Source organism: Anticarsia gemmatalis, chromosome 7, assembly GCF_050436995.1.
Source record: "Anticarsia gemmatalis isolate Benzon Research Colony breed Stoneville strain chromosome 7, ilAntGemm2 primary, whole genome shotgun sequence".
Classification (NCBI taxonomy): domain Eukaryota; kingdom Metazoa; phylum Arthropoda; class Insecta; order Lepidoptera; family Erebidae; genus Anticarsia; species Anticarsia gemmatalis.
Window position 1 is genome coordinate 2,549,027 of NC_134751.1, and position 23,327 is coordinate 2,572,353.

Consider the following 23,327-nt stretch of genomic DNA (forward strand, 5'->3'; position numbering starts at 1 on the left):
GTTAAGAAATATACGAGTTATATAGGTATATAGTTTTAACCTTAAAACTTCGGCTATTGAAAACCCTAAACAAGTTCCCAAGCCTAATACGGCGCTCACGAAAACCGACCAAATTGAAGTTATAACGAGCTTCCATCAAACATATCATTATCATCACGCCACGGAGCTGGCAGACCTAACATTTAAAACTAATGACATAATACCGACACTTTACTCAAACGACACACATTATCTGTTACTCAAACACGCCAATATCACTGAGATACGAATACACACAAACATACATTTGACTATTATTTTAGTTGTAGATCCATCTATTATTCTTTTGGAATAGATTCTGCTTTAGGCCTGGCTGTGATAGATTTCTTCATATCAAAATATGTAAATAGCACTATTTTCTATGTAAGTGATAATGTTTGTTCGAAGTTTAGTCAAATCGTAAAAGTTTTTTGAACAAAGTGGTACTTAATCCTTTCTTTTTCCTAATAAATTGATTTTTAGAAAATAATCACAGAAAAATATTTGAATGTTATGATTGCAAAATAAATGATCATTAATTCAAATAAATAACTTTGAATTCGTACCCAAACAGTAAATCCTTCCTTGTTCGGTCATTTGCCGATTTATTTCCAGTCGTATTACATTTACTTACCGAAAGTTTCTACGAACATTTATGTACTTTATAAAAACAAATCCTCTTATAGTATTTTAAATACCTTATATACATATATATTGTATATTTGTTCCGTTAAATACGTTTGAATTGTTTTTTAAAATTATTTTAATCCATTTAAAAATATACCTTGGTTAATATTTTGTTAACATCACAAGACAGTGACACATTTTTGGAGCAAAATTACGGTAAAAATGCATATTCTATTATGCTGTCAATAACAGCGGCACTTTGTATGTCAGAAATGTATTGTATCATGAAACACTAGTCATGCTATTATCGAAAGTGCACAACGTCCAACATGCACGCTCAACTGTAGCTCAGATGAATGCTCTTGAGACTAGTTGAAGAGCCAGTGATACGGGAATGGTACTTAAGTCGTTTTTTTTATAATTAGTACAGGGTATAGACGTCTTTTTAAACATAGAAGGTGTGGTATGTTAAATCCACCAAGTTCAATTGCGCGATTCCTAGTTTTTGTTACAATTCTAATAAAAGTATCATTTAGAGAAGAGCTGTATCCACAGATCTGTAAATCTGTGAATTTATGATAGGTAAGTTTAAAATTGGTCCTTGTAGTATGTTTAGAGCCCAGTAAGGTATCTGTGACAGTCTGTATATAACGAAAGAATGGATTCATTTTTATAGTGCGATAGTTTTTAACTTAAAGTTTACATAACAATATGTTTGACTGTTGTAGTTCGACAACATAGTAGAGAGCCTTGACGTGCACGGTTAATTGAGACTATTCTGAGTATTTCCAATACAAAGGAACTGTATTAAACAGGCCACCGTCAGCTGCATAAAACCCCAGGTCACTGATGTTCTAAATGTTGAATTTAGTATACCTCCGACAGCTGTGAACCTTGCAAACAAAGTTCTCAGCTACGTTATTGGACTATAACGTTTGGTATGAGAGTTATTTAAAGATGAGCGCCTAGACTACATGTCTCGAGGCGATGCGCCCGCGCCGTGCGGCCGCGATACGTTTGCATTCGCACGTTCGTGTATTTTTGTAATTCATCTCGATTTGTGTCAATTGTAAGACCGATAGAATTTAAGTCAATTACCAAATTGTTATGTACATTACACAACTTTAAAATGCTTTTGCTCTATTTTGAAAACTAAGGCATTTATTTTTATAAACTTGGCGATAAAAAGATTAAGGAGATTGATAAGAACAATATTATTTTGGATCATGAAGTCTTGTCTAGTTGTTGTGCTTATGTTTGATTTACAACAAATTATTGAGACTACTCTAGACTAGGGAGATCAGGTAGAGCGTTCGGTTCTGCGCCTGACTTTTCATGGGTCGTGTCTGATACCATCCTACCGTACCTCGATTCTGTACCACTATCGACTACCGACAACCGGCTAGCTATCGAAATTTTGACATTTAGAATGTACTGCCAAAATGTTTCCTACGACATCCGCCAGAGGCGCTGATCAGATTTTCATACAAAATTTCTCGATGACAGCTCGTTAGTCGATACTCGATAGTTGTACAGAATCGAGGTACCGGTCACCGGCCACTGACATTTTAAAATGCAAGTCGCCCAGCTTCACTTACCCCAAACGCACAAATCTTTCATAGAAAAAGTAATTAAAACTATGTCACAAGACCGTCCATTGACCACAATAAAGAAAGAACGATAATATTGTGTAAGCATTTCTCGGCAAAATATCTTAAATATCATAATATAACAGCGCTTGTCTAAGTTACCGTAACTGTGACGCAACAATTACTCTTTTCACTAAATTATTTAATTCAATTGCATTTTTACTTGAAACACTTATTTTATACAACTAAAACTTTCTCAAATACATAATGAGCGGTTTGAAAAATGATTGTTTTTGTTGACCACTTGAATAAGAAACATTTCTTTCATTCAAGTTGATGTATTAAGTTTTTGATTTTGATTCTATTTCTTCTTATGTTTAAAACCGAGCTGTAGTTTGGTTTAACCTAATGTATCTTATATTGTCCTTGTTAAATTACATTAAATAAGATAATTTTAAATTAGGATAAATTCATGTTTATGTTATACACATTTTGTATCAAAACGTGTGGAAAGCAATAACTACTCAATGTTGTTCATATATATTGTTAAATAGTGTTTAGTAGAGAAAAAAACGGTGTAATTACTACAATATTTTCCATATTTTAATATTATCTCATCAATCAAACAAACAAAAAACCCAATTATATGTTAAGATATTTTAGCCACGCTTGAACGCAGCTGAGCGTGAAAATCGCGTGTACGCATCGCTCATAAGCTAATTAAGCGATTTGCATTTAGCGAGATGGCAACATTCAAGATCGGCATCTCTAGCGAAAGTGGGGTGAGCGATCTCTGACTAAATTCATTCGCGATGTTCAACGTCGCTAATCGATATTACTTATTATTATGTCATTTGAGTGAAAACTATGATTTCACTGGTTCTGTCTATTATATTTCGATGTCAATATTTCATTGGGCCGTTTTAGTAAGTACTACTATTACAAATAAAGGTTGTTTTTGCGACCTACACATACATTTTAAAATAGTTAACACCACAAAGACGGGCAAAGACTTCAGCAGTTCCAACGGCTTTGAATCAATGACGATAAGATTAAAAGGGCTCGTTGATTGTCCTAAAGGAACTCCTCTATTAAGGACGGTAAGAGATGGCAGATGTTACGACTAAAATAAAGGGTTTTCTCTGTTAATATTCGCAGAAATCGTTATACAACATAATTATCAAGAGACGTAAGAGACTATAAGTGTCATAACAATAGCGCATGAGCTCTGTGCAATATGATTGTTATGTTAAACACATAAAAAAAGGTTTTCATCGGTTAAGATGGCGTGAACTTCACCTTTCTGCAATCATATAAATAAACCTCAGTAAGTAAACACATACCTCAATTAAAAAGCAGATAAGGAAGTATGTATACTAGTTTAATAAGTTTTTTTTATGAAAAAAATAATCTTTTAAAGGTCATTCAGTTGGGCTGACATTTAGGCATTTCAGCCTGTTTCACAGGAATATATAAAGTGTAGGTAAAGTAACGTGATTAATGAAAATACTTGTATTGTGGCTTTAATATAGTTGCATTAACAAAACATCGAACATGCAAGGTATGAGTCGTAACTATAACAACACAGCCATTTCCGAGACATTTCTGTCCCAAATAAAATTAATTTTCGCATTAAGTGTTATGCAGTTTTAAAGCAAACATAAAAATACAACCAGACCCTATACAACTGATTGTTTATCTTTGCAAGCCACTACTGCGCCAGAGTGGAAATAATTTACATCATTTTCTTGCCTTGAACAACGAATTAAATTAAAACCAAATCGTATATTAATTTAAATCAAATACTAACACTAATTTAAACTAGTAATTATTGTTGTTACAATTACTGAATCTTCTAGCTCGGAAAAGAGGTTTGAGCTTAATGAGAAGAGCAAGCATCAAACACACGGGCTTACTTTTTCTATCACGAATCTTTTACGCCGATATAGAATCTGGGGGCACGGCAGTGCCCCCGCAAGTCGAGCAAAAAAAAGCGGCACGGCCGTACTATCTTTTCTCGAAGCAATTCAGGCCATTTTCGACCCCCTATAATTTCGTTGTGGATAAAACAAGAAGCCTGAATTTTTAGCGACTTATCAGTCATTGTATGAACACGGTATATTGAAAATTTCAGTCAATTTGAACCAGTACTTTAAGAATGACAACTTGTTAAAGTTTTGAATTTTGTCACTCACTGATTCACTGACTCACTGACTCACCGATCATCAAAAGTCTAAGGCATTTCTAGCAGACTTAGAAGCTTCAAATTTAGAATACAAATAGAATTTAGTATCTTAATCATGGGAAAATTTCAATATTTTCTAATTTCAGTCCAGTTTTCTAAATACATTAACTGCAAGAATAACTTTGTAATCTTATACATTTATATAGGATTACAAGGTTACATTTGCAGTTAATGAATTAATTATTACTGTAGTATAATAGAAAATAATAGGTGTACATAGGTACCTACTGTATGAGGCATAACTTAAGGGTGTTTAGCCCATGAAACTGAACAACATTTCAATAGGAAAATATGTTGAATTATGAAAAAAATAACCGTCTTTCCATACAAATTGGACTTACAAAAAGAAGTGAGATGCCATCAAAAACATCCTGTAAAAAACCTCAAGTCTCGCAGCGTAAAAAGTGGTGAGATCTATGTAATACCAAGTCGATTAATCTGTTTAGTCTATACTGAAAGGACCTTCTGTCTTAAGTTATTACATAAGTTATTATCATGCCAATATTAAAAATATTTCACATTTAAAACAAATAAATCGACTTGGTCATCGCATAAAAACACAAATTCGCCATTAAAATTTCAGGAGCATTAATTTCTTTAAGATACTCATCTCAATCATTATATTCGGAAGGACCCTAGTGAGGAATTCGGTTGCTGGCCCGTCGTGCTGTGCAGTTGTGCAGGTGGTACATACTAATAATCAGATCATGCGATGGCCAGGTCGATTTATTTGTTTTAAACGTGAAATATTTTTAATATTGGCATGATAATAACTTATGTAATAACTTAAGACAGAAGGTCCTTTCAGTATAGACTAAACAGATTAATCGACTTGGTATTACATAGATCTCACCACTTTTTACGCTGCGAGACTTGAGGTTTTTTACAGGATGTTTTTGATGGCATACGTATTTTTTAGTTCTATCAATTTTAAGGAGAACATGAATTACACATCATTTACTTCAAACCATTCACAACTTAACTCTAGCAATTCTCGCAATATCAATCCTAAATACATACAAATTGCAAACGCCAATTGATCGCTATTTAATAACAGACTGTAATTATTTGACTCAGTTACGTGGCGAGTAGGCGACCGGTTCATAGACTGCTTTAAGTAGAACATTTGCGAGATACTCAATATAGACCGTTCTATGTTATTTGTAATGGTTTCGCTATTGGCCAGTGAATTGTAACTTTATTATACACAAAGAAAGATAATAAACTTTGTGTTATAAATAGACGCGAAACAATTTACGTAAAATACATGGATTGAGAGTACCAAATGTTTTTATTGGTATTTGATATGAAATAATTTTGGTAATGGTATATTCTTAAAATAGAAATATGATACACTGTACCACAATGACAGATGATTTTCCTCAACAATACTATCTACGTTTCTTAAGTCTTGTTTGACAATATACCGCAGATGTCTTGGGATGCATGAAACTGTTCAATTGAATTATCTTAATGAATTAGCTCTAATTACATGCTTGGTAAAATTCATGTCACCATATTTCTATTTTAATCTTCAGTGGAAGAATTACTCAGCATAGTCATAGGCTATTCTATATGATAATTCCTTCAATTCAAATTCATTTTTCTTTTCTTGGTCTTCACAATAAGGTGCCATAATTCACAACCTGTACTTATTCTTCTACTTTTTACGTCTTCTTTGACTAAACTATCCGTTGTTCTGCTCTATCTAACTAGAAAATACTACAACCTTATATTAAACAGTAGTAAATAAACTAAATAAACGTATTGTCCAGTGGTGGCAATAAACGGTACGAAACAATATCCGACCAGCCTTGATAGTTGACCGAGTGTTATGTATCTGTGACGTTACTTTATTGTTGTTATGTGTTCGTGGTTTGAAGAAATGAGAACATGCCCGGTTTTATAAGGTCTTATGTCTTGCAGTTTGATAGGTTGTTACGTCTTTTCGTTTCTATAGTAATTTCTCAAGGCATCACGTACTGTTTAGAACTACATAAAAGTCAACTGATGAGACGCTATTTGACTAAATTGTAAAATATAGCCTGTTAATGACCGTACAATATTCGTAAAACTCTCGTCTCATTTACGCTATGACGACTACACCGCTGCACCGATTTTCATCAAATATAGTATACTGATATAAAAATCAGACAACTAAAAGGAATCAATCAGCCCTTCTTAGGCGTAGACAGGTAACTTTTTAGAAAGCCACGCAAAAGGGCTACTAAGATATAACTCGGAACTTCAGCCTATTATTTCAGTCTTTGATAGCACCAAGTCATTACACCGCTACTTGTTATATCAAGCAATTATAGATTACACATTAAATAAGCGAAGTTTATAGGCAACAGCTAGATGCCTAGAAATTTACGGGCTCAAAGACGTTGTACTTTCTCCAATGCTTTCTACGTCAGCTTTAATATACCTAACATAAGTTTTCTTGAGTCATGACTAGTTAAAAAGTAAGTTAAAAATATCATTACTCATGTCTTGTATTTTTTTGGTTTAGTTAAGTTAGTATAGAATGGTGATAAGTGTTTTTGAACGTTTGAGTATGTAAGGTGTTTTTGTGAGTTAAATATGTGGATTCTTTTAAAAACTTTAAGTTAACAAATGTATATAGAAAGCAAGATGATACAGATATTGGATAAGTGTTATGATGACTAGAAATCGCGCGACAGTTTAAAACAAATGCCTTTTTAGGGCTTTAAACTACAGGCGCCAATATCCTCTAAATTTATCTTTAAAAGATACTTGAAAAATAGAGGCACGGAACAACGAACCAATCAAATATTGATTTCGATGTAAAAGTAATAAAGGAATCTAACTATCAAACTGACAAATTGATTGTGTTTTGTAAAAACAATGACATCAGAAACTGTTTCTTAGTTAAAATAATGAACACAGTGTGGGTATAACAAGCATGTTAAGAGGGATGCCCTAGAAGGCAACTCACGGATGTCATCGCTATTCGCTGCCGACCTTCGAAAAGGTCAAGTGCGTAACAATCGTAACCGAGCATGTGTCGAAAGTGAAACTGTTTAAACCAATTGAATTTATTAAGAGCAGAATGAGAGTAAAGAGATTTTAAGGAAGTTTTTATTGTAGTTTAGTTGACTGCACAATATAAATACAAAGAAATTTTAACAAATGTTAGAAGTCGTTTAAGACACACGAAGACGCTTCGCATGGCTTTAGCACTGGTATTTCGATTTACAACGGCTGAGAGTGTTCTTAAGCGAGCTCTTCAAATCACATATAGAATTTGTTGGATGCTCAGTTCAAGTGCTACAAATTCGCATTTACAACTTCAAGGCATTTCTCTACGGTAAAGCTCATTTAATATTACTCATCCATCTGTAAACAAGTCCATACTTTAAGAGTACTAAAATACATAAACCTTTAACTAAAAAAAAGTGTAGCATTACGTACATTCGACGGAAAACTACTCAAAGAACGAGAATGACTGGTACTTACAAAGCAACATGCTTGTCACTTTCAAAACGACACACGTAAACCATACCACGTATATACTCGCAAGTACCACTCGCAAATTATCGTTTATCTTAAAGTACTGCTTAAAAGGTGAACAGACTAATCACTTTCAGGAGATAATTTTAGATGGCAGGTGACTTTGATAAATATGCGTTTATTTGTTACTTTTTTGTATTAATGAAAATTCAGATGCCCTAAAGCTGTTCGATTTTTTTTCTGTGGACGTCTTACGTAGTTTAAGTCTGGTAAAACTAGATAAAAAGACATTCTCATAGGAAACAGAACGAGTACTATGACATAAAACAGGACATAGATGTATTCACTCTTATAAATATAAAGGTGTTGTCTTACCTGTGCGGTTCGAAGTGCGCTAGTGACAGCGAGAAGCGCCAGCGCCGCCGCGCTCCACCACACGCCGGTTCGCATCCTCATACACTGTAACAAACATACAAATATACATTAATTAAATATGCAAAATCAATAGCAAATAAAATATCAAAATCAATGCAAAATTATAATTATTGATTTAGTGTTAAATGGAACGATTGCCAATTGCGTGGTGACAGTAATTTGTTTTAAAAAAAACAGTAGTCTAGCACTTTTAAATGACCATGAATCAACCGATCTGTTTTACTTATGAATAAGATTTTAATCACCATCAACGATTGTTAACAGAGTTATCTTTAGGAACTAAATTTTAAATATATTTCAAATATCTGATTCTACATACTCGATAGTACGGATTGTAGAAAATCGCATACATATTCTACTATCTATACTATCATTGTAAATTTAGAAGACTACAAAATAGCTAAAGTAAAATTAAAATGCAAGTTCTAAATACAACCTAGCTCTATTTTAAATCGACTGTGCAAAGCCTAGTTTTTGTTGCCTAGTTCAATGACAAGACCAACTAAAGATCCATTGTTTAGTTAACAACGTTGCAGTTTATTTTAACACTTGCAAACTAAATAAATAAATCAACGTTCACTTTGCATAAAGAAATGTACAATTTAAAACGTAAATAGTGTTATTTGCATCCGTTTAGCACTATCGAATAGTAATAATGTTTAATGTAAACAGAAATGTGTAAATTGTTTGCTTTATGAATTTGCGAAGATTCAAGAAAAAGACTATAAAGTATTTTAATTCTTGATTTCTTGCAAAATTCTTACGTAATATGTTTCTTTGGTTGTTGAAGACAATTTCTTAATATAAAAGAGAGTAAAATTTCCTATAGGTTTTACAAGCTGAGGTACGGTTTTGCACAGATACAACACTCGAATTTATACAGAACGATTTAAAAATCATTTTGAATTTATATTTTGTACGAAGAATAATATCGTCTGTAATGCTAATCAATGAACAATTTTTGTATTTATTTATAGATTCAAAACGTTAAACATTTCAAAAGCATCTGTTCTAAGGAGTATATACTAAATGAATCTGTCACTGAACTTCCACATGGTTATAAAACCTTCGGATGGTATTGGCTAAATGCCCGCATTAGGCAAGCGGATTGCAGTTTCTAACCCCCATTTATGGCGTATTAGCCGCCAACATTCTGCCTAAGATGATTAATTCCTTTAAGGATCCAGTTGGTCATTGACTTAAACAACGTTCAAGGATGTGTCCCTGAAACTAAGTAAAAAAATAATAATTTAGCTAACATTTTGAAAGTTTACTCTTTGTTCCAGACTTAATTAAACACCTATGTAATGTTTCTATAAAAAAACACATCTACGTTCTTGCGAACCTTTTCCTACCTTTCCAATGGAAGCGGTCATAAAGAAGGTTTCAAAGGCTACTGCAATAGCCAAATGCGAGTAGAGGGTCAATGCTTTAATGTTAACAAACTTGCAATAATTTTCTGCAAATCGAGCGGAGCAGATTTCATATTTTCTTAGTGCAAGCGATACCTCAACGAAGATTTTCAAGCAGAAATTCTTCGATTTCCAAGCCATCAATCATCGTACAATACAGTATGAAGCCCACACAATGTTTACAATGTTCAATGTCAATACACTCGTAAAGTTAGCACGTTCATATCAATAAATTCACCGCGCGGTGCCATCGCACTTTCACTATCAAAATATACGACAACTTTCGTTTTCTTAGCTCGCGACTGTTTCATTTCTAATACCTAATCAAAAGTTCTCATAATTATTGATTAGTAATTATTTAAAATGCAATTTTTGGAGATTTATGGAATTTTATATTGACAGTTTGTGTCGATGTGAAAAGTTGATTTAAATTAAATTTTGTGATCAATTTTCGATAGATGTTTATAAAATGTTTGAACACTGACGACGATCTTTAAATTTAATGAAAAATGTTTGCTTCCATATGATAATTTATACTTTGAATATTGTTTGTCTCTAGAATATTCAAAAAAATACTTGGAGTAGTCTAGTCTTAGCTTTTGTATCGATAGTGATGAATCTGGAGTCAGCTGTCTAGTTTGTGATGCTCCAGTTAAGATAGTATATAAATCTCAAAAGTTATAATAACTTGAAAATTATATCCGAATCGCCTTAAATAATAATATGCAGAAAAACCTAGTGCCACCTATAATAATAATTAATTTTATCGTATAAATCTTAAATGCATTCTACCATCTAGATTGTAAATGTCATACTATTAAAATTATAATTTCTAGTCCTAACCTTATTAGAAAGGATGTAATAAAAATAAATTATTGCATCCTCAATGAGATATCTACTATCATTTAATCTTTATCGATATCTTTTAGTCTCACTGACACCGATTTTTCCGTAGTCAAAACTCTATTCTTATATCTATCTTTATATTTTTACGATTTGACAGATAAAGATGGAAAACATGACAGTTATAATAGACAAAATTGACGATCAACAAATCGAAACTCAAATGATAATTAATTACTATCTCCCACAAGTGATCAGTAATCAATTATTATTATTATACTTTGGTCTTTCCTATAAAACAACATACGAGTATTCGCCCTTCATAAAGACAATATATTCTAATCATTGCTCACAAACAAGTTGCAATTTCCATCAAGTTAACATTACATAGCAACAACAGAACATTTTTGCTCTGAATTCAACTATCAAACATTGAACACGGACACAAAATAGAACTACATTTCGTAACAGCTACTTCTTTTTATACTTTACCGGAATTTCCCAATGAGTACCATTTATCCATGAAGCGACGCACCAATAATCGATTGTTCAATTATCATGAGAGGCTACAGGCATGCGCATGCGTTGTAACTGTGTGTACATCGCGCTAGTTGCCATGTGGAGCGGCCAGTGATGTAACTAGTACACCTAACTAGCCTATCTAGGTAATGTTAAATTGTTTTTAAAGTGATGTGTTTTAACTTTTTGTTGTTTGGTGTAGATTGGATCGGTCCATTGATATTTTAAAGTTTCATCATATAATTATGAGCGATGGGTTCCGAAAAATGAACTTAGATAATTGCAACATCTTGGCTGTGTAAGCTTATTTTAACATTTAATAAAAAACGTACAACTTTTACAGAAAACCTTACGTATAGAAACCTCCTTTTAATTACCTACATTAAAACATCGTATAGGAACGATAGAATGTAAGAATTATAATATACTTTTTTTATGAAAATGGCGTGAAAGATCATTTTTAAAGCAACTTCGGACCTTAATACTAAGTAGGTACATACTAAACATGATCAACATAGCGTTCGATTTCATCGGGAATGCTGACTACATACAACTTGTTTCGTGTGATTTCGTTATAATAACATTACCCACGAATCACCACGTCGTTGTCAATCAAAGAATATAATCATTCATAGCGTTATTAACCTTTATTTTGACGTCAAATTATTTTCTCATTTGTACTAATATATTACAAAACTAAAGAAAGCGAAGGGTTAAAGTATAATCAGATTCAGGAAAGTAATTAATTTGTAGGAGCTTACAGTAAAGCTATATACAAAGGTAGTACGACGATTATCTCAGAATTCTACAGTTCTTATTAGGTATATCCAGAATTTACAACGAATTGTAGAAATCAGTAAGCAACTTTGAATGTATGTATATTAGCCTTACCAATACATACAGACCTTGTATCCATACTCTTCCCTTTCACAAAAGACTTAGTCATACTAGGTTTTTCCCATCTAGAGCACAGGCTGTAGCGAGGCAATCGAGTGGTTTTAACTGAACCAATTGCTTGATAACTTATTAACATAATCATAGCACGTCTGGTTACGTCAAGGGTAAATAAACGAATTATATGGAATAGGACGTGGATGGATGTGCGTCATTGGTAAACATTTAACAAGAGACTTTTTGACAGGACCCATTTTTTTTTGCTCAACGAAAAAGCTTGTGTATATTTAAGAAAGTGGTGTATTTTGCATGTTGTGAGCTACGGCTTATTCAAAAATATTTAGTTTTTGTACTTCCTAATACAATACATAAGTATACAGTTCGTATTTTGGTCCTTAGTGATACAAAAACGGCTTAACGGATTTAGATAAACACTTCGTACCATACAGTTTATAGCCTTTTATCATATAGAAAAGTTTTCAATCTAGAATGATTTTCTAAGCAGTTGGAATAACAGGCAGAAGCCAGCACAAAAATAAGAAATAAATAGCATTAAAAATCGTTGTACCGTCATCGTCAATGTAAATGCGGCCACATCGCAGTGAGCACTGCAATCGCAACTAATTTGAATGTTACACGACAAAAAAAAGTGGAATGTCGTCCATTGCTCGCTACTTTGAAGGTAATTAAGTTGTTTATCGAATAGTAAATAAATTATTATGTAGATTAGTTTAAAAAACTTGTCATGTTTTAGTTCCTGTACTTTTGCGAGTAATGGAAAGTTTGTTTTGAAGAAGTAATTAGGATTACTTATTATAGTTTCATGTTAGTTTCTGCCTTCACACGTCAACTTAAATGTACGAAAACAACTTTTTAAATTCCATCTGATAAGCTGTCCGGTAGATATCATGAGGTGATAAATGCGGGCCTTAAGACCGTTAACTTGTTACCGTTAACGTTAAACTGCAGAATCTAGATTTATAGTGGATGTTTGTTGGTCCGCAAAATAATTATAATCAAATTACCGTCATCAAGGGAAATCATAATCTTTTTACAATTATCTTTTTTATAGTAATTCCTAATTAACACAGCGGTCGACCTAAGACCTTGCGGTCAGAATATCCTTTTTAATTTTATATACAGTAACCCTGAAATTAAAATAGATGGCTCTTGGCCCTTCACTCCTAATAGACCATTAATAATCTAGCGCCATCATGACCATTTACACCTAATGGTAGAAGACACCATATTACATGACCCCAACGTGTTACATGAATTATAACATAATTTTATGGCTCTTATACAAGGAGTAATCAGTAAGTAGGTAAACTATCGACGATTATAGCAACCTTAGTGTAATGGACGGTAATGTTTGTGGTATTTGATGTAAACATCCTCATATAGCGTATCCTATGTAGGGTATACTATAGAAAATGCATTTCTTGGTTTTTTCACGTCTAAATGTTATAGATTTATTTATAGGCCCGTTTTGTGAAAATTTGACAATGTTATAGATACCACTTTGAGACAGTATAAAGGCTACAAGTTTCAGTTCAAACAAAAGACTGCAAACGAAGCCGAATCATTAGACTTTTTTTAGAAAAGACTACTCCCGCCCTGATAATTCTTCTTGTGTCGCGGCAAATTTATAGCGAAAACAAAGGATTGACTTACCATCTTATCGTCATCATCTCTTGACATAATCCAAGTAAAGGCAAAAATTATAAAATTCAAATGAAAGTGAGAAGCGTAGGTAATCGTCAAGCTTGTCAAAAGATCAATTATTCACAGAATCTCAACAAAAATACCGACTGACAGCAGCCAGTAAATGTCAGCTTCGACGTCATTACTTTATGACGAAAATAGATACTAATTAATATTTTGCTGGTCCTGTATGACAAGATGTATGGATGTTAATGAAGTAAGGGAAGTTTGTAAGTATCGTAGCAAGTGGCGTTATTTAGTCTCTGTCTACGGCTGTGGGAAAGATGTGTGATTTTATGTTTGTAATATTTTGTTTAGGTATGGTCTAGTAATATTCATATTTATCAGTTTCCTTGAAGATTTTCTATCATGACCTTTCTTGCTTAATTTTTTTTTCTCCATGAAATCATTCTTCGCTTCCTTCAAATAGTCGCTTCAGTAATTCAGTGCTCATAAATAAATGCATTGCAACGATTTGAAAATACGCAACTGTATGACTTCTAGTAAACTTCTGACAAGGTATAAGTGGAATGCTCGGAGTTACAGAATTTGCAGAAAATATATGATATTAAGTAACAATAAGTAACGTATACATGGAGAAATTGTGTCATCCCAACTCATAACTCTTAAACGCGCTAAACAAAAAGCCAACTATGAAACAACAAGATTACTTAACAACCAAATCATGAACTAATAACGGCTTAAAGCCAAACCATCTGCACAACAAAGCCTTAACACAGCCTTCAATGACAGTAATCAAATAACACCGAACGCGTACATAATCGTCTCAATTTGTGAAACCACTTTCTCTAGTAACAAGGTACGGAGATTATAAGGAGCAGTCGTGTGCGAATGTAATAAGGTGATAGTGAACAATTGTTAATTTGATTGAAGTATTTTTGAGACGAAATGCGTTTGTTCCGTGGCTTGGCGATACTCTTTGCATGTTTTTTTTTTCCTTTGAAAAAGACAGCTCCGCACTAAGAATTGCTCTGGTGTAGAATTTTACAAACTACAAACAACTGATACAAAGCACAACCAGACAACTATTTATGGCTCGAACAAAAAAAAATCCCGTGTCGGAATCGAACCCACAACCCGAAGCAACGGTAGTGGCGAGCGACCACCTTAACCACTGCGCCACGGTGGCCGTATTGTTTGAAATATTCCCTTATTGATAAGTGTTTAATAACATATTTAATAGATAAGATGCATAAGAAGATTTGTGACGAAACAGAGTAATAAGTCTGATTTCATTTCGGTGAAATGCTAAAGCACCTAAATGTAGGATATCGTCTTGAATTTTAATGTAGAGCGTTTTTTTCGCGATAGGCCTAAGCCTAATAAATAATTTATAATTATATAACTTTTAGAATTCACTCAGTATTTATTAAGCTAGCTGGCTAGTTAATTACGCATAATATATGTAAATGTAGCGACGTGAAATATGCACGAACTTTATTATGAATTCCTAGACGCATAGTTTTATCATGAACGCTAGAAATTCGTGTAAAATAGATACTGTGAAACAAGCCTAAAGCTAGAGCCTAGAGTTTATTTTGGCTACCTTTTACAATATCTATATTTTATTTTATCCTAATTGAATAATTCAATGTTTTAAGCTAAGTGGCAAACCATTCTGCGATGCTGGAGGGTTCTGCTACTATTTTCGTAAAATCGCAGTATTTTGCAGTATCCATAGAAACAAAGGCATATTAAAACCGTATCACCAAAGTACTTCCTCAAAACGGAACGCGCTCGTTTATGTGTGAAAAGTATAACGGTATCGGTGACGCAACATATTGCAGAATACAGAATGTGTACTGGCACAGATTTACATTAAATATCGTTACGGTCAATACTTGCCGAGTTTTTATCAGCCTACTTTCTTTGGTACGGAATTTACAAATTTATTGGTTGAAAAAATCATTGTTGCACCAGTGGACTCAGGTTGCAACGATTTGTTTACAAGCTTTTTACTACTAAGAATGCAGTTCTCCTTCTTATCTAGAGCCTCTGCTTTGTCTTTTCTTAAGCCTAATCCTAAATTCTGTATAGATGATCCTATCCTAATAAGGTATAAAAGGTATTGAGTGCTTTATTATATCGAACAAGAATTAGAAGTTCATAAAATACAACGAATTAACAACAACCAACTAGAGAGTTTATTGCTTTTTTATCATTCTGATTTCACTAACTGGTTGGACACGGGGGTGTCGGCTGCTTAGCGGTATTTTATCTGATCTTCACTGCAAATATATAGGTATAGTGTCGTAAAACGACCAAGTTAATCACAGTATGCTTTTTCCCGTATAAATAACAATAACTAACCATATTAAGATTGACTATATTTTCGATATAAAAGGTATCTACCGCCTCTGCAATTAATCTGTCCGTGACATTTCCATATACTCCGGTTGTAGGTCCTCATTATTGACAATGTGCCATTCAAGAACAATTTAATATCGATGAGACAGGCAGTGATAACGTTTGTACGACTACATTCTCAATCATTGTTCTTTAAAGTTCATGTTGACATTGAATGTTATAATTGAGAAATTAACAAGTTGGTTTTGTTTGTAAAGTTGAACCGCTTAAATAGTTAAGTACTATGATAATTTCATATTAAAAATAAACAAAGGTAATTTTGTTACATTTTTTTACAAGAAAGCACAGAATATTGAATATAAAGAAAAGAAAATACAACAAGATCAGTAATTCGCTAGCTTTACTAAAGATTTGGTAAGCCGCTAATACAAAATGTTACTTTCGGTGACACATAGTTTACTACTTTCTTCGGCCCTAACTTGCCTTAATATAACTTCGAGTTAAGTTCCCATCCACTTAATAAAAGAAGTCACAAAACCACTCATCAGTTATTACCAATCATCTGCTCATATTAAAAGTGCCGCGACTATTAATCACTGCTTCTGTTTGATAAATGACTTCGTTACTGTGTCACTGACAAATATTATAATAGCGTCAACAGCTCTTCAACAACAATATCTCTAACTTATGTTTTTCATACGCTTTTAAAATGAAATTTTGTGATAAAGAAAATAATTAATTTCGAGAAAAAATTGCCATTTTGACGTAGGGTACCGACGACATTTTGACGCATATATAGTACTAGCTGACCCGCGCAACTTCGCTTGCGTCACTTAAGAGAATGGGTCAAAATTTTCCCCGTTTTTATAACATTTTTCGTTGCTACTCCGCTCCTAATGACCGTAGCGTGATGTTATATAGCCTATAGCCTTCCTCGATAAATGGGCTATCTAACACTGAAAGAATTTTTCAAATCGGACCAGTAGTTCCTGAGATTAGCGCGTTCAAACAAACAAACAAACAATCAAACAAACAAACTCTTCAGCTTTATAATATTAGTATAGATATAGATATAGACCTACAGAAATTTCAACTAGGACGTCAAGGCAGGCCGAGGAAAGTTGGCGTGACGATTTGGACTCCTATCTGGAAGGGTTGCAGGTAATGGCTGAGGAGTTTGGGGGAGAACTTTGCTCGACAATGGGACAGCATAGGGAAAAAAATGTATTTCAAAGTATTGAGGCGTACTGACATACAAAATATATACGACATACAAAAAGATTTGTGAGGTACACTTAAACTTGTTTAGGTTTTCACACAACTTGTTACGTTAATAGCTGACTAATAAAATTACCAACCCCACGTGCTGACTTTACTCCTTTTTTTTCAACAAAAGACAGAATCTTTCCCATATTACATCAATTTGTAAAAACACTTTTAAACTAATATTTCCGACCACGATTATTAAGTTCCGGACACTGAATAGTAAGTAAATATGTTATTAGCAGGTATATAGACAGTGTATCGTGTGGAACGCAATCGTTACATTCATTACTTGCAGACATGACGGGTACAATTATAAGGAGTTTTGTGTTAATCGTATGCTGTTTGATAGGAAATATTTATAGCTACTGGTTTGGTACTTTGTTTCTTTTATTATGCGTATTGTAAATAGTAGTTGCTATATTCATTTAGTAGGAGTAATTCTTTTGATTATTTTTATTTTATTCAAGAATTATATTTATTAGAAATAGATAACTGTTTTTTTATGATATATCATATTATTTGACTGGCAAATTTTCCTGCAGTTTTATTACAAAGCCGGATATATGTTGTATAGAACGTAAGTACGTATGTTCTATACAACATTATTAAAAACATATTTAAGCAATTTAAACACATTGTACAGAAGTGTACACAGAAGTGTCTTCAAGTGACTTCTGTCTATACCTCTACAGTCAAGTCGTCATTACACAAAACAAGACCGAAAACCTAGTGTCTCTATGTGTTTCAAAAACAAAACAAGATAAGAGCGGATATACTCAAATAGACACTCGGACGTTTGTCGCGGCGAAAGTGAGGAAAAAATACGTAAATATCCTACGACTATTTTATAAGTAAATACACATTCTTATCTGTGGTTTCACTTCCTTTACACGTTGTTTACTTTGTTGTGTCACTAATCAATCAGACAATTAAAATATATTACTATCATAGTGATAATTAATGGTGTGAATAAACCATCAACTACAACAGATGCATACGTGTAGATTCTATACCGTATCGTAAAACTACTGGTATGGTTTCCGAATACAAGATTTTTGAAAGTTTTGTTTCGGTTACTGTATTTTATGTATGGATTAGGCTAGTTTTAAACAAAGCAGCAGTATCTCTGTGCTAATTTTCATAAAAAACCGTGCAACTAGATATCCTTAAAAGTGGAAAAGACGGCCAGACTAACAGATTTATCATATACTTAAACTATAAGGTATGAATTAGAATATTAACCCTTTAACTGGCAAATGAAAATAAATTAACAGTACAACCGCTACCTTAACTAAAGAGAAAACAGGCGTAGAGCAATAAAACTCATATTTACGCTGACATAACTGTCCAATTAACGAAACGTATAAAACATACGGTTATAAACTTATAATAAAGTCGGTAACCATGAACGAAAGCCACCTTGACTTTGTGCCGCTGTTTGTTTGAACACGGTGGAGTCACGTTCCTCACCTCTTGACTTGGAGTTTAATTATCATGTGGAACTTACACTTGATATTTACAATTGTCTATATCTATCTATGTTTTAGTTAAAATTATCTTCTTTTTTTGTCGGCAAGTGACCCTAAAAACTACACTGTTTAATATTAATTATTCATTGACTTAATAAAATAAAATTAATTTATTACAAAAACTATAGATTTATCATTTTCACATTTAAAAGACACAAATAGCCGATACCGTTTTAAATAAATTATGATTCTTTCACGACCCGAATTTCATGTAGTTAAATATTTAAGATGTAAAAAAACGAGATCAGTATACGCCACATATGATTTCTATGAATCATATCAAGAATTCATCAATATGTTTCGTAAATAACAGCAATCCATATTTACAAACATCGAAATTGTAATCAGAACAAACAAAACCAGAAAATACTTTAAATCCTTTCTTAAATTTCTCACGACTTGTTTACTAAAGACGTATACATGTTAATGTCCACGAGTATGCGTATCATTAGTACATTAATTACATAATTAGACAGCTCCATGACTGTACAGAGAAACTAATTACTCTAGCAATTATTGTAATTTACGGCTATATACACGAACATATTATAGCGTTTGACAAATTGTAGGGTTGGTTACTTGGTTTGTAAGAAGAAAGTGTTTAGGAAACTTTTTATCATTACTTTTAAAATGTAGTACCGCGTTTCGACTTCAATTGCGTTTACATATTTGTGATTTTAAAGTCTTGTAGTGTTTTGAAAATGTTTGTAGGATAAATAGACTGTGCAACCATAAAAACAGATGGTAACCACAACAGAATATTGTAACAGTCATACAGTAAAGATGCTTGAATTAAGTCAGACAGTTTCAGATATATCTCCAAACACTTAACCTCAATCACGAAACAGAAGATTTGATAATATTATAACAAACTTTGTAAACAACAACAAACATAAACAATGTTCTAAAGCATAAGACATAGGAATGCCATATCTTCACCACTATAATAAATCATTGAGATAATAAACACAAATCATCGAATCACCAGCCCTAACAAATTACTGGACCTTGGCCGGAATTACCGTACATCTTGCATGCACCGTGCACATCGCTTCCTCAGATACATAGATAGCCCACCTATCTAACAAAATGTACTAAGTATAAAATTAATCCTCTTATCGACATCCTATAACCTTAGAAATACAATAGATATTTAGTGTAATTCTGTGATACAGTCTTTCTGTAAACCTGTGGCCCGTAAACCTGTAGGAGTCCGCTAATGTGTGTATGAGGGGCCACAGTCATACATTCGACTTGACCTTTTTATGAGTTTTGATCAAAGGAGTGATTATTATGTTGTTTCTGGCATTATGAATTGTAAATTTTAATATTATAAAGAAAGAATTTGACATATCTCACGCATTTTGGGGTGTACAAATAATCGATGCAAGCTTTAAATATTTTCGTTTATCCAATAAAATACCCTATTGCTGCGCTTAGAACTTAAGAAACGCTGATTTAGATGCAAAATACCTCTTTTGGTATTTGAGGGATCATTGTATTATTGTGTTTGATTTCCTAGGGGTCCATAGACTGAAAAGGTTAACAAACGCTTCTCTAAAAATATTCTTTAACCTTAAAACCATCAGTTGAAGTATTTATCTGTACTAAAGATGCCATTGTCTGTTCAATCAGATTATGTGTTATTAATTTTGTTTGTTCTTTTCATATTTTGGGATTTGCGTTGATTTTATCTGATTGTCCTTGACTTTTGTTTGTGTATGAAAGGTTAGTTTATAGTTTCCTGTGCATCTTTTGGAATTATCGACGATTCGTCCTTTTCCATAGAGATCTGTTTCATCTTGTAAGTACATACTTTTTTGTTGATAATCAGACTGATGGTGCTGAGCGGTGTTGTATTTAAAGGTTGTATTATATCTAAACTGGTTTATTTAGGTATCGTTTAAACAATTGCTTTAAACAGTTTTTTTACAAGGCTTACGTAATACTCTTTCTTAATGTCACAAATGTCAAAAATGAGTGTCATCTTGCTGTAACTCTTCAGTTAAAAGTTTCATCAAAATGACATTTGTTAACAATCGATTGTTACTTAAATCGAGCGTCAATTGTTCATAATTTTTTCACTCTAACATTGTCATAGGTCATACATTCTGGATAATTTTACACAACACTTTGTAAAAGTGCATATCGTGATATGCCAAGCATCTCCTCTCTCCTTTCACGTTGCATTGAATTCTTTAAACGGTATTGTGACTAATTTACTGTAAAAAGGCAGCTATCCATTGATATTTTAAAATAATCTCCAATAATTTGACTTTTAAGCCAATTTTTGACCTGCCTAAACTAACCATTAGTTTAGGCAGGTCAAAAATTGGCTTAAAAGTCAAATTATTGGAGATTATTTTCAGGGTGTGCCCATTAATAATTATTTTTAGATACCGCAATAAATTAGTTGTATATAGAAATATTATCGCATTATTTATCAGGTTTCGTTCATATTATTTCATCCTGTACAGTAAAATATTTTAGAATGCTAAGTTATATCTGCATTCCTCAAACTCCTCAAAGTTAAATAGACAGTAACTGTCTATTTAACTCCAATTTATACGGAAACTAGGGATTATCAGATTGACCAATTAAAAGCTTATCTACAAAAAAACATTTTTATAAGATCAAGGGGAAATCCTTTTCAAAACACGACCTTGACTATCACGGATGTGCACTAATAGCGATAAACAATTTGACACTTCAATTACACAGGCGACGAGTAAGGCTTTGTATGCAAATGTGCCTGAAGACCAATTAATGTAACAATGAGGGATGTGTGACCTTTCAGTTCTATGATTGTTACGAATAGACGATTGTTTTTGTAATGTTGTTTTGACATATTGGTGGTTTGTTTTTTGGTTTATTTAATTATTAAATAGTGCGTAAATGTAGTGCCGGGAAAATATCAAAGATTGGCTATTTGAAAACTTCTTTTGATCTAAAAATTACAAAGCCATCTTTATTTTTTGTCAATTATGAAATAAAATACTTTTTTACTTAACAATTTATTAGAGAACTCTACGACAACTACGGTACGTACTTTATTGAATACAATAAAAAAATAACTCATATTAAATCTAAAACTTTGCAAGCAGCTAAATTATCATTGTAATCACGCCTGCCAAGTACACTAAACCCGGAACAAGGATTTGGAGCTCACATAATTTTTACACATTGCATTGTTGTTTGGCAAACTGCCTGCTTTCAAATAATAAAATTTCTAAGTAATTGTTAAGAGAAAAAGTCCTTTCTTTAGAAACATGCTATGAATTATATATCAGATTATATATGAATTACTTCATCAATACCTATCTACATAGTAGGTACACAAAATCCAACCAAACCCGAAACAACTATTTGTCAATCATATTTTTTCACCACTGGAATCGATCCCACGATTTACGCACAATAGCACGCCTCAGACACCGTTGCCTAAACATATGTATCATTCATACAATTTATCAGTCCTTAAAAAATAATAGCGTATTAAAAAAATATTATTTGTCAAATAATCATATGGAAGTATTAATGATAACTGGTTAAGTAATGGAATGTGGAGTGAACCTAACGAGATCGGTATCGTGTGGTGTAACGTAAACGTTACCGTAGGAAGTCTGCGTAAAGAGTTCACTTTCTAAACCAGACCGGCGCCCGAGCACACAGACTACGCATAACAGTACGACTATTTATTTTTAGATGGAAAAAATAGCGGTACAATATTCTTGTTTTAAGTTATTTTTTCGTACTTAATATTATGCCTGTTATACCCGAAGGTGTATGAAATACATCCTCGTTTTGCCATTGACAGTCCCATAATATAAGGGGCGAGCCTATTGCTATTATCCCAGGCACGTTACCAAACTCCGGGCGTCTATTGAGTAGTTTCTTTGCTAAGTAAATACTAAAGATGATTTGATCCAAGAGACCAAAAATGGTGGAGTGACTTGTCGGTTATTACAGCACGCGGGTCTTATTCTTTTATATTATTTTGTAACAATCTTCTATAACAACATTGATTGATTAAACTTTCTAATAACGTAAAAACCTAGTGTGTTAATCTAATATGTGCTTATTCATCGTTAACTAACTATTCAAAACTGTTTAGTCACTTACATATATGTATGTAGCAATGCAAGACAAAAAATATTACTTGCCAACTCATATTACTACTCTGTGTTGTCAACCACCGGAGCGAGCCGTATTCTGCTTTATTTTACCGTTTTAACATATCAATGACACTTTCCCCAACGTAATAGTAACGTAAGCTTACCGTAAAACTAACGATGACAGCCTAACTAACCTAACTGACAGCTCGGGGACAAATTCTCACGATTCCTTTCTTCATCTTCGGCTATTTTCGACTGTCTCCGCCAAACTTCGGCGCCGTGACGACTATTGTTGATAATTCGCTCGAAATGAACTGAATTTTGTTGAC

At 33.0% G+C, this 23,327-nt stretch overlaps 1 protein-coding gene across 17 annotated transcripts in view; it reads right to left on the reverse strand.

Annotated features, from left to right (window-relative positions):
- LOC142974273 (uncharacterized) overlaps positions 1-23,327 on the reverse strand; it is a 126,532-nt gene that overhangs the window by 93,547 nt on the left and 9,658 nt on the right. For all 17 annotated transcript variants that reach the window (XM_076116483.1, XM_076116487.1, XM_076116484.1 and 14 more), the window contains exon 3: positions 8,329-8,412. In XM_076116483.1, coding sequence (XP_075972598.1) covers positions 8,329-8,409 — 81 coding nt within the window. In that variant the 5' untranslated portion in view covers positions 8,410-8,412. The remainder of the gene's footprint in view (positions 1-8,328; positions 8,413-23,327) is intronic.